Source organism: Sturnira hondurensis, unplaced genomic scaffold (genome assembly GCF_014824575.4).
Source record: "Sturnira hondurensis isolate 20B ecotype Veracruz unplaced genomic scaffold, ASM1482457v3 Scaffold0006413, whole genome shotgun sequence".
Classification (NCBI taxonomy): domain Eukaryota; kingdom Metazoa; phylum Chordata; class Mammalia; order Chiroptera; family Phyllostomidae; genus Sturnira; species Sturnira hondurensis.
Window position 1 is genome coordinate 5709085 of NW_028079044.1, and position 13892 is coordinate 5722976.

General features: G+C 42.4%; 1 protein-coding gene across 1 annotated transcript in view; it reads left to right on the forward strand.

Moving 5' to 3' along the window:
- EML6 (EMAP like 6) overlaps nucleotides 1-13892 on the forward strand; it is a 229424-nt gene that overhangs the window by 115825 nt on the left and 99707 nt on the right. The window contains exon 7 of the mRNA XM_037047921.1: nucleotides 9417-9618. Within this exon, the coding sequence (XP_036903816.1) occupies nucleotides 9417-9618 (202 nt within the window). The remainder of the gene's footprint in view (nucleotides 1-9416; nucleotides 9619-13892) is intronic.

Sequence of the window (13892 nt, forward strand, 5' to 3'; positions counted from 1 at the left end):
GTTTATCTCCACATATATGTGAATTTTCCAATTTTTTTTCTTGTAATTGATTTCATTTCATACCATTGTGGTCAGAAAATATGCTTGATATTTCATTCTTCTTAAATTTGTTAAGATGGTTTTTTTTTTTGGCCTAACATATGATCTATTGTGAAGAATGTTCCATGTGAGCTTGAGAAGAGTGTGCATGCCTTTGTTTTTGAATGAAATGTTCTGTAAATGTCTGTTAAGTCCATATGGTGTTTATGTGTCCTTAAGGCCAATGTTTCCTTACTGATTTTGTGTGGATGATTTATCCATTTGGTAGAAGTGGAGTATTAAAGTCCCTATATTGTATAGTATCTACTTCTCCTTTTAGGTCTGTTAATATCTTATTTATATATTTTGGTGCTCCTATGTTGGGTGCATAAATATTTATAAATGTTGTATCCTCTTGATGGATTGATACACTTATCACTATGTAATGACCTTTGTCTCTTATTACAGTTTTTGTCTTAAAGCCTATTTCATCTTATATAAATATAGCTACCTTGACTTTCTTTTGGTTTCCCTGTGCATGGAATATCCTTTCTAACCCTTTACTTGTAGTCTCTGTGCATTCTTACGTCTGAAGTGAATCCTTTGTAGGCAGCATGTAGATGGATCGTGTGTTTTTAATCTATCAGCTATTCTGTCTTTTGACTGGTGAATGCATTTATTTATATTCAAGATGATTATTGATAGGAATGAACTTAGTGCTATTTTCTTCATTGTTTTCTGGCTATTTTTAAATTCCTTTCTTCTTCTCTTGCTCTCTTTGTGATTTGATAACTTTCTACACTAGTACATTAGATTCCTTTCTATCTTTTTTGTATCTACTATAGGTTTTCCCTTTGTAGTCACCTACATAAAAGAATTTATATTTATAACAGATTATTTTAAGTTAACAGTTTAAATTTGAATGCATTCTAAAGCTCTATATTTTCACTCTTTTCAGTGTTTGTTTTCTGATGTCACAACTTACACCTTTTTATCTTTGTGTCCATTAGCAAATTATTGTAGTTATCTTTTTTTTGTCTGTTAATCTTCATACTAGCTTCCTAAATAATTTACTGACCACCTTTACAGCATTTAGGTTATTCTAAATTTTACTAGACATTTGTCTTTACTGGTGAGATTTATACTTTCTTATTTTTCCTGTTACTAATTAACACCCATTTGTTTCTGCTTAAAGACGTCCCTTTAATGTTTCTTGTAAGGCCAGTCTTGTAGGGATGAACTCCTTTAACTTTTACTTCTCTGCAAAACTTGCTCTCTCTCTTTCTCATTCGATTCTGAAAATCAGCTTTTCTAGGTAGAGCATTCTTGATTGGGAGTTATTTTCTTAGGCACTTAGAGTATATTGTGCCACTCCCTTCTGGCCTGAAAAGTTTCTGCTGAAAGTCTGCTGATATGCTTAGTTCACTAGTATATAACAAATTGTTTTTCTCTTGCTGCTTTTAAGATTCTCTCCTGTCTTTAACTTTTGACACCTTAATTATAATATATCTTGGTGTGGTTTTTTTGGATCATCTTATTTGGACATTTCTGGGCTCTCTGGATCTGGATGTCTGCTTTTTTCCTCAGGTTAGGGAAATTTTTGACCATTATTTCTTCAAATAATTTTTCCACTTCTTTCTGTTCCTCCTCTTCCTCTTCTTCCTCCTCTTCCTCCTCCTCCTCCTTCCTTCCCTGGGATTCCTATAATATCTCTTAAACTATCTTCACTTTTTTTAAAACTTTTTTAAAAAGAATTTTTAAATTTATTTATTTATCTTTAGAGGGGAAGGAGAGAGGGAGAGAAACATCAGTGTTTAGTTGCCTTTTGTGCATCCCCTGCTGGGAGTTGGCCTGCAGGGAACCCACCTGTAACCCAGGCATGTGCCCCGACTGGGAATCGAACCGCAATCCTGTGGTTCGCAGGCTCGTGCTCAATCCACTGAGCTACACCAGCCAGGGCTACTATCTTCACTTTTTTTTTAAAAAATATATTTTATTGATTATACCATTACAGTTGTTCTATTCCCCCCCTTCAATCCCCTCCACCCTCACACCCCTCCCCCACCATTCTCCCCCCCTTAGTTTATAACCACGTGTCTCAAGTTCTTTGGATTCTATATTTCCCCCACTATTCTCACCCTCCCCACTACCTATTTTCTACCTACCATCTATGCTATTTTCTGTGCCTTCTCCCCCCTTCTCCCCCTCCCACTCCCCTGTTTCTAACCCTCCATGTGTTCTTCATTTCTATGGTTCCACTCCTGATCTAGCTGTCCTCTTGGTTTGCTTTTGTTTTAGGTGTGGTTGTTAATAACTGTGTGTTTGCTGTCCTTTCACTGTTCATATTTTTCATCTTCTTTTTCTTATATAAGTCCCTTTAGCATTTCATATAATAAGGGCTTGGTGATGATGAACTCCTTGAACTTGACCTTATCTGAGAAGCACTTTATCTGTCCTTCCATTCTAAATGAAAGTTTTGCTGGATAAAGCAATCTTGGCTGTAGGTCTTTGGATTTCATGACTTGGAATACTTCTTTCCAGCCCCTTCTTGCCTGTAAGGTCTCTTTTGAGAAATCCGCTGACAGTCTGATGGGTACTCCTTTGTAGGTGACTGTCCCCTTATCCCTTGCTGCTTCTAGGATTCTCTCCTTCATTTTGGTCTTGGCTAATGTAATTATGATGTGCCTTGGTGTGTTCCTTCTTGGGTCCAACTTCTTTGGCACTCTCTGAGCTTCCTGGATTTCCTGGAAGTCTATTTCCTTTGCCAGACTGGGGAAGTTCTCCTTTATTATTTGTTCAAATACGTTTTCCACTCGTGGCTGTTTCTTTCCCCCTTCTGGTACCCCTATAATTCGGATGTTGGAACGTTTAAAGATGTCCTGGAGGTTCCTAAGCCTCTCCTCATTTTTTTGAATTCTCATTTCTTCATTCCTTTCTGGTGGGATGTTTTGTTCTTCCTTCTGGTCCATTCCATTGATTTGAGTCCCCGTTTCCTTTCCATCACTATTGGTTTCCTGTGCATCTCCCTTCATTTCAATTAGTTTAGCCTTCATATGTTCCTCTAATTTGTGACTTTGTTCCTCTAATTTGTGACTATAATCTACCAGTTCTGTGAGCATCCTGATAAATAGTGTCCTGAATTGTGCTTCTGAGAGGCTGGCAATTTCTCGGTCGCTTAGAGTTATTGGCTCTGGGACTTTGAGTTCTTCTTGTGCCATCTTTCGGGTTGTTCGTGCCTGTTCCATAGCAGGATCAGAGCCCTAAAGTGTTCACTAGAACAGGGCAACTAAGTCGCTGGGTTGTGACGTTGTATGTGGGGGCGGGGTCAAAGAGGGACAATGGCTCTCACTGGTATTGCAGGGCAACTAAGTCGCTGGGTTGTGACGCTGTATGTGGGGGCGGGGTCAAAGAGGGACTATGGCGTCCTGTCCGCCGCCTGCCGCCACGGCCCTCACCGGTGCCGCAGTTGCTGCCGTCACCGGGCCCACGCGTTTCGTCCCACTGCACGCGAGTGTGCCACCGCCGTCAGCCCTCGCCCCCTGGGGCCTGCGTGGTCTGTCTCACTGTGCGCGAATATGCGCCCGCGGTCTGCCCCGCACCCCAACTGGTTCCCGTCTGCCTGCGCGCCTGGGTCGGGGGCCCTGTCCTGCCCGACCCTGCTCGCTGCTGGCTCCGCCCCTCTTACCGTCCCCGTTGAACGGTTAGATGTAGTCGGACTTCCGTATAATTCAATTTTCTGTCCTTTGGTTGTGTCTTTGTTTCTCCAAACCTTTGTTGTATTCAAACTTGGTTGTGGGAGAAGGCACAGTGTTTCCACCTATGCCTCCATCTTGGCGGAAGTCCCTATCTTCACTTTTTAAATTCTTCTTTATGTTTGCTTCTTTGATTGGTTAGTTTCATTGCCTTGTCTTTGAGTTCACTGATTCTTTCTTCTGCTTCATCTAGTCTGCTGTTGAACCTCTTTAGTGTATTACTCAGTTCAGTTCATGTATTCTTCAGCCCTGTGATTTCTGTTTGCTGCTTCTTATATTTTTTTATCACTTAATTGGAAATTTCATTTTGTTCATGCACTGTCCTCCTGAGCTCAGTGAGCATCTTTATGACTATTATTTTGAACTCCTTATCAGGTAAATGACATCTCCATTTCATTGAGGTCTTTATCTTAGATTTTTATCTTATTCTTTTATTCAGAACATATTCCTTTATTTCTTCATTTTCCTTGACTCTGTGTGTTGGTTTCTGTGCATTAGATAAAACAGGTATGTCTCCCAGCCTTGAAGAGGTGACAGAATGTAGGAATGAATCTCGCTGTTCAACTCTGCCCTGCTCTTGCTTGTCCCCAGACCTTTATGGTTGTCTAAGCAGCCTACTTTGTTCTTAGTGGCTCCAAGTATTGCAGGTGTGCCAAGGCCTTCAACGTCTCAAAGGGGAGGATCTAAGTCATCACCTGGATTCATGCTGATTGGAATCCATACCCTTAGGCAGCAGCTTTTAAAGTTTGTAAATGTATTTCTTTCAGGGGAAGAATGGGAGATGGGCCTTTCTTTCTGGTGCCTCTGCACTGAGCCCTGGGGCAAAGGCCAGCTAAGGACTGTAGATTTGTTTGCTATCATCCCAGTGAACACAAGCCCCACTGGCCACCTACCACGGGATATGTCATCTGTGTGGCAGGCACAGGAGCTGGGTGCCAGATATGTGCACAGCTTTTTTTCCTTGAGATACAGCAACCAGGAGCAGGGCAGAGGGAGAGTGCAAAGATGGCACTTGCCAGCCTCCCTCTTCTCTGGAGAGGATTGCAGTAGCCCCTAGATATGTGTTTAATTACAAGGCCACATCCCCTCAGGCCACAGCTGTGAAGGTAAGTTAATAAGCCTCTTTTGCAGAAAGACTGGGTGTCTGTCTGTGGCCTCTCCACTGTGCCCTGGGTGGGGATGGTTGGGGAGCAGGGCAGCCTGTTAGAAACTATTTCTCTGTTTATTACAACCCTGTGGGACCTGGGAACATGGGCACCACTGGCTATCAGAGCCAGGGGGTAAAGAGGTGACCCCTGGGCTATAGCCACAAAAGCTAGGGTGCCACACATGTAGACAGGCTCCTTTCCAGGAGATACTGGTGAACTGGAGTGAGGCTGAGGGAGAGCTCAAGGAGGCAGCAGCCTCCTGCCTCCTTGGTCTTTGGAGAGTATGTCAGTTTGCTGCTGGCTGTAGTTAGATTGAATGGCTGCCCTTCAGGCTGAAGCTTCAAGTTAGGCAAATAGGCATTTTTCACAGAAAGACTTGACATTTCACTCATTCTGTGCACCGGGCCATGGAGTGTAACCATGGTGAGTCTACGTGTGTGAGGTCTTTTAGACTTATTTCTCAGTTTGCTATAGCCTTGTAGGTTTCATGGGCATGAGCCCTGTTGGCTTTCAAAGCTAGATGTTTTGGGAGTTCATCTCTCACGTACAGATTTTAAAAGTTGGGTGCCACATGTAGGGTGCAAACCCTTTACTGAGAAAGATGCTCAGAGTTGTAAGTTCCCTCTTGATTGTGGGTTGATGTGCCAGGGATGGGGTTTGTGGTAAGATTGTGTTTCAGCCTTTTCTACCCATTCTGATACACATTTTTTCTTGTTCATTCAATGTATAGCAATTGTTCAGCTAGTTCTGGATTTTCTTTTACAGGAAATTGTTGTATGTGTAGCTGTAGATTAAGTGTGTCCATGGGAGAAAGTAAGTCAGGATCCTCCTGTGTCACCACCTTGAACTGGAATTTCAGTATCATTTAGTTGGTTTTGGTGTGCAGATACCTGCTTAGAAATGTCTGGCTTCTCCTTTGAATGTGAATTCCATTAGGGCATGAGTCTGGCTCGTTCATGGTTCAAGCTCCAATGTTGGGCATGTAGTAGGTGCTCAATCAAAATTTTAAAAATAAATGAATACATTTTTCCATCTTTGAATACCCTTATTGAGAATAAGGGTATGGTTTACTATTGGTATCTCCAAGGACTCAAGAAATGTTTGTGTTTTGAACTTTTATTTTACTCTTTCAACAATTCTTAGTGAGCATCTGTTAACGTGCCAGCCACTATGCTAGGTCCTGAGGGCCTGGCAGGGTGTAAAGCTGAGAACACTTGCCTCCACAGACATTAGAGAAAGACAGTGAGCAGTAATTAACAAGTAAGTTATTTGATGTTTTTTACTGGTGTTGAAATATAATTAATATCCCTCTTTACTACCTGTTTCTCAAGAACAAAGTGTTATATCTTTTCTGTAACAAAATTGTAGATGACACAAGACCTGCGGGGGAGACAATAAATTCTCCATTCCTCTGGGCGGAAACAGGAATACGTTGATCAGTAAACAGTAACTGAATCTTTGGTAAAGGGTGGAAAAGAGATAAGGACAAGCCCTGGCTGGTGTAGCTCAGTGGATTGAGCACAGGCCTGAGAACCAGAGGATCGCAGTTCGATTCCCAGGCCAGTTCCCTGCAGGCCAGCTCCCAGCAGGGGATGCATGAAAGGCAACCATACATTGATGTTTCTCTCCCTCTCTCCTTCCCATCTAAAGATAAATAAATGAAAATTTAAAAAAAAGAGATAAGGACAAGGAAGGAAGAACAGCAAAGATCGTTGGCACAAAGCAGATTTTCCTGACAGCTGAGCTGCCGGCTCTGTCAGCCTGCCGTCGATCCTAGCTGCTTGCACCACACAGCTGTGCAGCTGTCCTTTCCAACTTTGAAGGCCCATTGTGATGTTTACAGTGGACAATTTTGAGCAATTGACCCTGAACTAGCTGTTGCCAAGATATCTCTGCTTTCTACTCACAGCAGGAATAGTACATCTGCCTGTGTGCTGTCTCCTTCCATTTAAAGACACAGAACAATGAAATCAGAGCAAGAAGAGAGTTATCACATGTGAGAATAGTCTTGTGCCTTAAAAACGACATTTTAAAAAAAGATTTTATTTATTTATTTTTAGAGAGAAGGGAAGGGAGGGAGAAAGACAGGGAGAGAAACATCAGTGTGTGGTTGCCTGTCATGTGGCCCCCACTGGGGACCTGGCCCACAACCCAGAGATGTGCCCTGACTGAGAATCGAGCTGGTGACCCTTTGGTTCACAGTCTGGCACTCAGTCCACTGAGCTATACCAACCAGGGCAAAACACTACTTTTTTTGTAATTAAATGAATTATTTCATTTGATCCTTTCAAAACCACAGTGAATTAGGATGAGGATTCTAGTTAGAGGATTAATGTAGCCCCAATTAACCCTTCTGTTGTCTCAGCATCCCATCCCCGGCTTAGCATTGCCCTGGATTTTTTAAATAGACCTGATTTTGTTTTAGAGCAGGTAGGTTCACCCTGGAATGCGTGACATTTACGGAGGTTGCTCATGTGCCCCTAACGGCATACACACATAGCCTCCCGTCTCTCAGCGTCTCCCCGCAGAGCGGCGCACTCATGTCTGGGGGCAAACCCGCACGGACACGTCGTTGTCTCCCAGTGCCCACGCAGCTCAAGTAGGGTGTGTGTTTGTATGGGTTTTGACACGCGTGTAGTAACAGGTATCCACCATTGTGGTTTACTCTTGGTGTTACATATTCTGTGCTTTTTGACACATAGGGTAACATGCATCTAACATGTAGCTAGCATTATTTCTATAGAATAGTTTCATGGACCTAAAAATCTTCTGTGCTTTGCCTATTCATCCCTCTGTCTTAAACTATTTTATTTTGTAATAAAGTGTTATTAGAATTTTATGTTAAAAATGTTTTTAAATCTTTTTTTTAAATCCTCACCCAAAACCATGCTTATTGATTTTTAGAGAAAGGGAAAGGGAGGGAGGGAGAGGGAGAGAAACATCAATGTGAAAGAGAAACATCGATTGGTTGCTTCTCGTACACGACCCAGTGGGGACTGAACCTGCAACCTGGGTATGTGTCCTGACCAGGAATGAAACCCGCATCTTTTCCATTTACAGAACAATGTTCCAACCAACAGAGCCACACTGGCCAGGGTTATATTAAAAATATTTTTGAGAGAATTAGTTTACAGATTCATCTTTCAACATGACAAAACTACCTTCTTGTTTATAAAATATTTCAAAAAATGATGTACATATAATTATTTTAGAGTCTCCTCTTGCTGTCAGTGGGTCCCAATTTTGATGATAAGTTACATGGCCTCCATGGTTATAGGCTACATTTTATGGGGGGAGAACCCAAGTGACTCTTCCGCCCGTGTGTGGCCACTCAGGTGCAGAGCAGAATTGAAGCCCAGATGCTCTGACTCCTGGTATTTTCTATGCCAAACGCACACAGAGCTCACTGGCGAGGCAGCTGAGACCTCACAGTTTAAAACATCCTTACCTTTTTGAAAGCAGTTATGAAAGTAGGATTGCTGCTATGCTTCTAATTCAGACACGAGAGGATTCCTGAAGTAAGTAAGTACCAAACCTAGTGAGGAGCAGAATAGACTGTGAGAAGCCCGAGACATCACAGCCCTGGCAGGGCAAGAAGACCTGCCGAGAGGGTAAAATACTACAGAGGTGGAAGTTCGGAAGTTAAAGGGGGACTGTGCTTTCAGAGCAGATTCCATAAATTGTTTGATGTTTGATGGTATTTTGTGACTGAAATTAGTTTCATTTGCATATTTCTGGGACATGGCACATCTGTTCTCCCACAGAATGAGTCTGAGTTCTGAGAAAATACATATTAAACTTGCTAATAGGATAATTATCCGTTCTGTAGTATCAGCCACATACAATTTTTAAAAAAAGATTTAATTTTTTTAGAGAAGGTAAGGGAGGGAGAAAGGGAGAGAAACATGGATGTGTGAGAGAAACATTGACCAGTTGCCTCTCACACACCCCCACCAACTGGGGACGTGGCCTGCAACCCAGGCATGTGCCCTGATCAGGAATTGTTTTGGTTTGTAGGACAGCACCCAACCCACTGAGCCACACCAGTCAGGGCAGCCACATATAATTTTTAATGTAATGTTAACATCCTGAAGAATGAAGGGCGTTAACACTGACTTTTCCATAGGTCAGAAGGAAATAATTTCAAAAAGGGCTAGATTTCCATAAAGACTGATTACTCCTCTTATATTCATTTTAAGATGCGGTTTTAAAAATATATCCAGCTGTAAACACAGATAATTATCCCAAGTCAGACAGAAAAGAGTGATCACTCTTTTGCAAAATAGATTATGAGGGGTGGGAAAAATGACCAGCAGACCAGCTCGTGTGAGGCAATGGTAACTAACACAGAATAATATGTGGACTTTATCCTCTACCCCTGGGAATTTTTAAGATGAGTTGCATTAGATGCTACCTTAGTGAAAGGATATTTACTTTAGGTGTCTTATTGTAAATGACATGAAGGTATGCTTTTGTTTGACTTCTATATTTTTGTCAGGCCTCTCTATCCGAAGCGTGTGCTGGAAAGCAGACCGCCTTCTAGCGGGGACCCAGGACAGCGAGATATTTGAAGTGATCGTGCGAGAACGAGACAAGCCCATGCTGATCCTGCAAGGTCACTGTGAGGGGGAGCTCTGGGCTCTGGCCCTGCATCCCAAGAAGCCACTGGCTGTGACAGGCAGCGACGACCGCTCTGTCAGGTGAGGCCCCAGCCGTGGCTGTCGTCACCCGACTGAATTCCTTGGGATAACAGGTTGATTTTGGCCAAATTTACTGGTTACTTAAGAGAAGGATCATCACAGGGCAGAACCACAGTTTCCACCTGGAATGTGAAGACACTTAGCTCTACAGCAGTTAACTTCTTGGCATTTCATTACCTTTCTTTGGCTCCTTCTTAAGTTGTGGAAAGGAAATGTTCTTAGAAGTGAAAATACTGCTGGCAAGATGACTTCCAGTCCTGAGAGCCAAGCACACTCCTCTGTGGTAACGTCTCACCTGCCGGCACGGCTGCATGGCGGTTTCACGGTTGAGTCCAGACACTTGCTATCACCATTAGAACTTACATTCCAGTTTGCCAAGTTGTCTTTGGCACATGAATACGTAATTATTTCTTTGTAAATTCTCAGATGAATTTTAACATTGTCCTCAAATCAAAGGGAAGTGCTGGTTCCTGAGAAAATGTGCAGTTTTATTAGAGACTCAAATGTTCTTGCGGTGGATCGCGTGTTAGGCTTTGAGAGCATAACGTCGCATAAAAGGAGCAGTGTGAGTATGCTCCAGTACTCTTGTGACTGTTGAAGCACTGACCATGCAATTTGAAAGTGTGAGATGAAGACCATCACACTGATTTCAGTGGTTTTGTATTTATTATTAAGCTTTAAATGTGCTTAACAATGAACAGGTTGTAAAAAGAATGAGCGATCGGGAAAGAGACTGATTCATTGATCCACTGAGTACTGCCTCTGGATTTTAATAGTTAAAATAGAACATTGTAAACTACACTGAAGGTTCCTGCTTTCCCCTTGCCCTCATATCTCATTAAAATGCAACTGGTATACATATCAGTGAAGTATAATCTCAAAATAAATCCACTCTTTAGTCTGTACGAAGCACCAAGTCTCATCAATCTAAAGATCAGTGACAGCAACTCCATTGTCTCCTCATGTGACCGAACACGTATTTGGCTTATACTTGTCTTCACTCACTTTCCCCTCTTCTCTTCCTCTTCTTTCCATCACACTGAGCTTCCCCCAACAGCCAAAACAATGCCACTGAGTTGTTCAAACACCCGAGAAAATCAATTCATACCCATCCACATGGAAATGATTTGCAGAAAGTCTTTGGCTTTGGTATTTTAAAAATATATTTTGTTGATTATGCTATTACACTTGTCCCATTTCCCACCCTTCACTCCCCTCCACCTTGCACACCCCTCCCCCCACATTCCTTCCCTTTAGTTCATGTCCATGTGTTATAAGTTCTTTAGCTTCTACATTTCTCATACTATTCTTGCCCTCCCCCATTTCCTACCTACCATCTATGCTACTTATTCTCTGTACCTTCTCCCCCCTTCTCCTCCTCCCACTCCCCTGTTGCTAACCCTCCATGTGATCTCCATTTCTATGGTTCCACTCCTGATCTACCTGTCCTCTTAGTTTGCTTTTATTTTAGGTGTGATTGTTAATAACTGTGAGTTTGCTGTCCTTTCACTGTTCATATTTTTATCTTTTTCTTAGATGAGTCCCTTTAACATTTCATATAATAAGGGCTTGGTGAGGATGAACTCCTTGAACTTGACCTTATCTGAGAAGCACTTTATCTGCCCTTCCATTCTAAATGAAAGCTTTGCTGGATAGAGCAATCTTGGATGTAGGTCCTTGTTTTTCATGACTTGGAATACTTCTTTGCAGCCCCTTCTTGCCTGTAAGGTCTCTTTTGAGAAATCAGCTGACAGTCTGATGGGCACTCCTTTGTTAGGTGACTATCCCCTTATCTCTTGCTGCTTCTAGAATTCTCTCCTTCATTTTAATCTTGGATAATGTAATGATGATGTGCCTTGGTGTGTTCCTCCTTGGGTCCACTTTTTTTTAGAACTCTCTGAGCTTCCTGGACTTCCTGGAACTATATTTCTTTTGCCAGCTTGGGGAAGTTCTCCTTTATTATTTGTTCAAATAAGTTTTCTACTTGTTGCTCTTCCTCTTCCTCTTCTGGTATCCCTATAATTCAGATGTTGGAATGTTTAAAGATGTCCTGGAGGTTTCTAAGCCTCTCCTCAGTTTTTTGAATTCTTGTTTCTTCATTCTTTTCTGTTTGGTTGTTTCTTTCTTCCTTTTGGTCCACTGCATTGATTTGAGTCCCAGTTTTCTTTCCATCACTATTGGTTCTCTGTGCTTTTTTGCTTCATTTCACTTAGTGTAGCCTTCATTTTTTCATCTAATTTGTGACCAAAGTCAATGAATTCTGTGAGCATTTTGATCACCAGTGCTTTGAATTGTGCATATGATAGGTTGGCTATCTCTTGGTTGCTTAGATGTATTGGCTCTGGGGCTTTGATCTGTTCTTTTGTTTGAGCCTTTAGTAGGGGGGGCGTCTGGTCGCACCTGTTATGTATGAGGGGCGAAGTGTTCTGTGTTCACCAGGGCAGGACAACCCAGTCACTGGGTTGTGACGCTGTATGTGGGGGTGGGGTCAGAGAGGGAACAGTGGTGCTTGCTCCGCGCTCTCTCAGATTTCAGTCCCTTCTGCTGCTTCCCACAAGCAAATTGGGCCCTTCTGGTGCTGGTTCCCGGGTGGGTGGGCTTTGTGTATGTTCTAGAACCCCGTCTCTCCTACGAACTCTCCTGTGAGGCTGAGAGTCTCTCCCTGCACCTCAACCCCCACAAGTGTTTTCAATTGGTGCTTTTAGGCTTTATTTCCCCAGTGCTGGGGCCCTGGGTTGTGTGGCCTCGCTGCCCATTTTTGTCTGGTTTATCTGTGTGCAAATGTGTGACCGCAGTCAACCAACTGCCTTATGCATCTCACTGGGTCTGCCTGTTGCCTCCCTGCGCCCAGGGTCTGCCAGTCGCTGCTTGCATACCTGGGTCTGCTGGCCATCACTTTTTCCTGCCACAACCCCTGTCCGCTGCCCACTGACTCTGCCCCTCTTACCAGTCTGGATGAATGGTTGTCGAACTTCTGTACAGTTCAATTTTCTGTCAGTTCTGGTTGGGTTTTTTTGTTTCTTAATTTTTGTTGTCCTTAATTTTGGTTGTGTGAGGAGGCACAATGTGTCTACCTACACATGGCTTTCGTATTTTGATAGCTGTATTGAGTCTTAGAATTGCAAACCTCCCTGAGGAGCCCTGATGGCCAGTATTTGTCTTTTTCTCAACCATTAATTGGGCTAACATTTTTAATGTAATTGTACACGGAGTATGGAAATTTAGAAAGGACGTAAGTCACAATTTCTTGAGAAAGATTAGCTGAGTGACTTCATAGGGAGAGGACAGTTTACTGAGGGGTGATGGTAAAGGAAAGCTTACATTGCTGAAAATAGCACATGGCTAAAAACAGCATGAGATTGTGAATAATGGACGAGGCATTGAAAGAATAATATAAGCTTTAGACTGAACAGTGCAAGCTGCCTAAGGGATCAGTAAACCATTCACTCTGCAACTCTGCATTGTAAGGGGTGGGCCCCATCCTTCCTCATGTCAGAATGCATTAGGGAATCTCAACCACATGTGACTTATTCTTGGCACTATGGTAGAACTCTAGATTGTTGGTCTGCCTAGCAGATACTGTTGTGTGTTAAGGGAAGACTGTCTGCAAAGTCCTAACAGATAGAAGTCAAATACCACAATGGCAACTCACATGTAAACTTTTATTTGTAGCTTCAAAAGTTTAGTTCATGTTTACTCAGGTTGAGTTGCCTAGAATAGATGTTCCCAGAGTTGTTGAAAACTGTTAGATGCACTTGACCCTTGACTCACATTTCTCTAGCAGTAGCTGTGCTTCTTAGCCAGGGCACTGTGGGATATCAGCCCCAACCATGTGTGGGCCTAACAGCAGTGGGGTGTCCAGGGAACTTATGAGGAAAGACAGCATAGGACTGCAGACAGCTGAGTTTGGAACCATCTTGGGCAGGGGTATCATTGGCTCTTCTCCATCTCTGCTGTTTTCTTTCTAGAGGCCAACAGATGGAATGCGTATTTCAGTCTATGTGTGTTTACATAATACACTTACCAGAAGGGTACTCATATTTTAAAAAAACTAACAATAATAGCATCTAGTAGTGCTTATCCTATAAGAGTTATTAATAACCATTGGTATAAGTAAAAACTAATTTTAATCTCTAAAGAGAAAAGTGAGATTTTGTATAAAGGTAGTGTTTAAAATTACCTTTCTCTATGAATATCAAAATCTTTGGAAGTATTACTTTATATTTCTTGCTGGGCATTTCTAGTGGGGGAAATGGCCAAGATGGACTAAACAC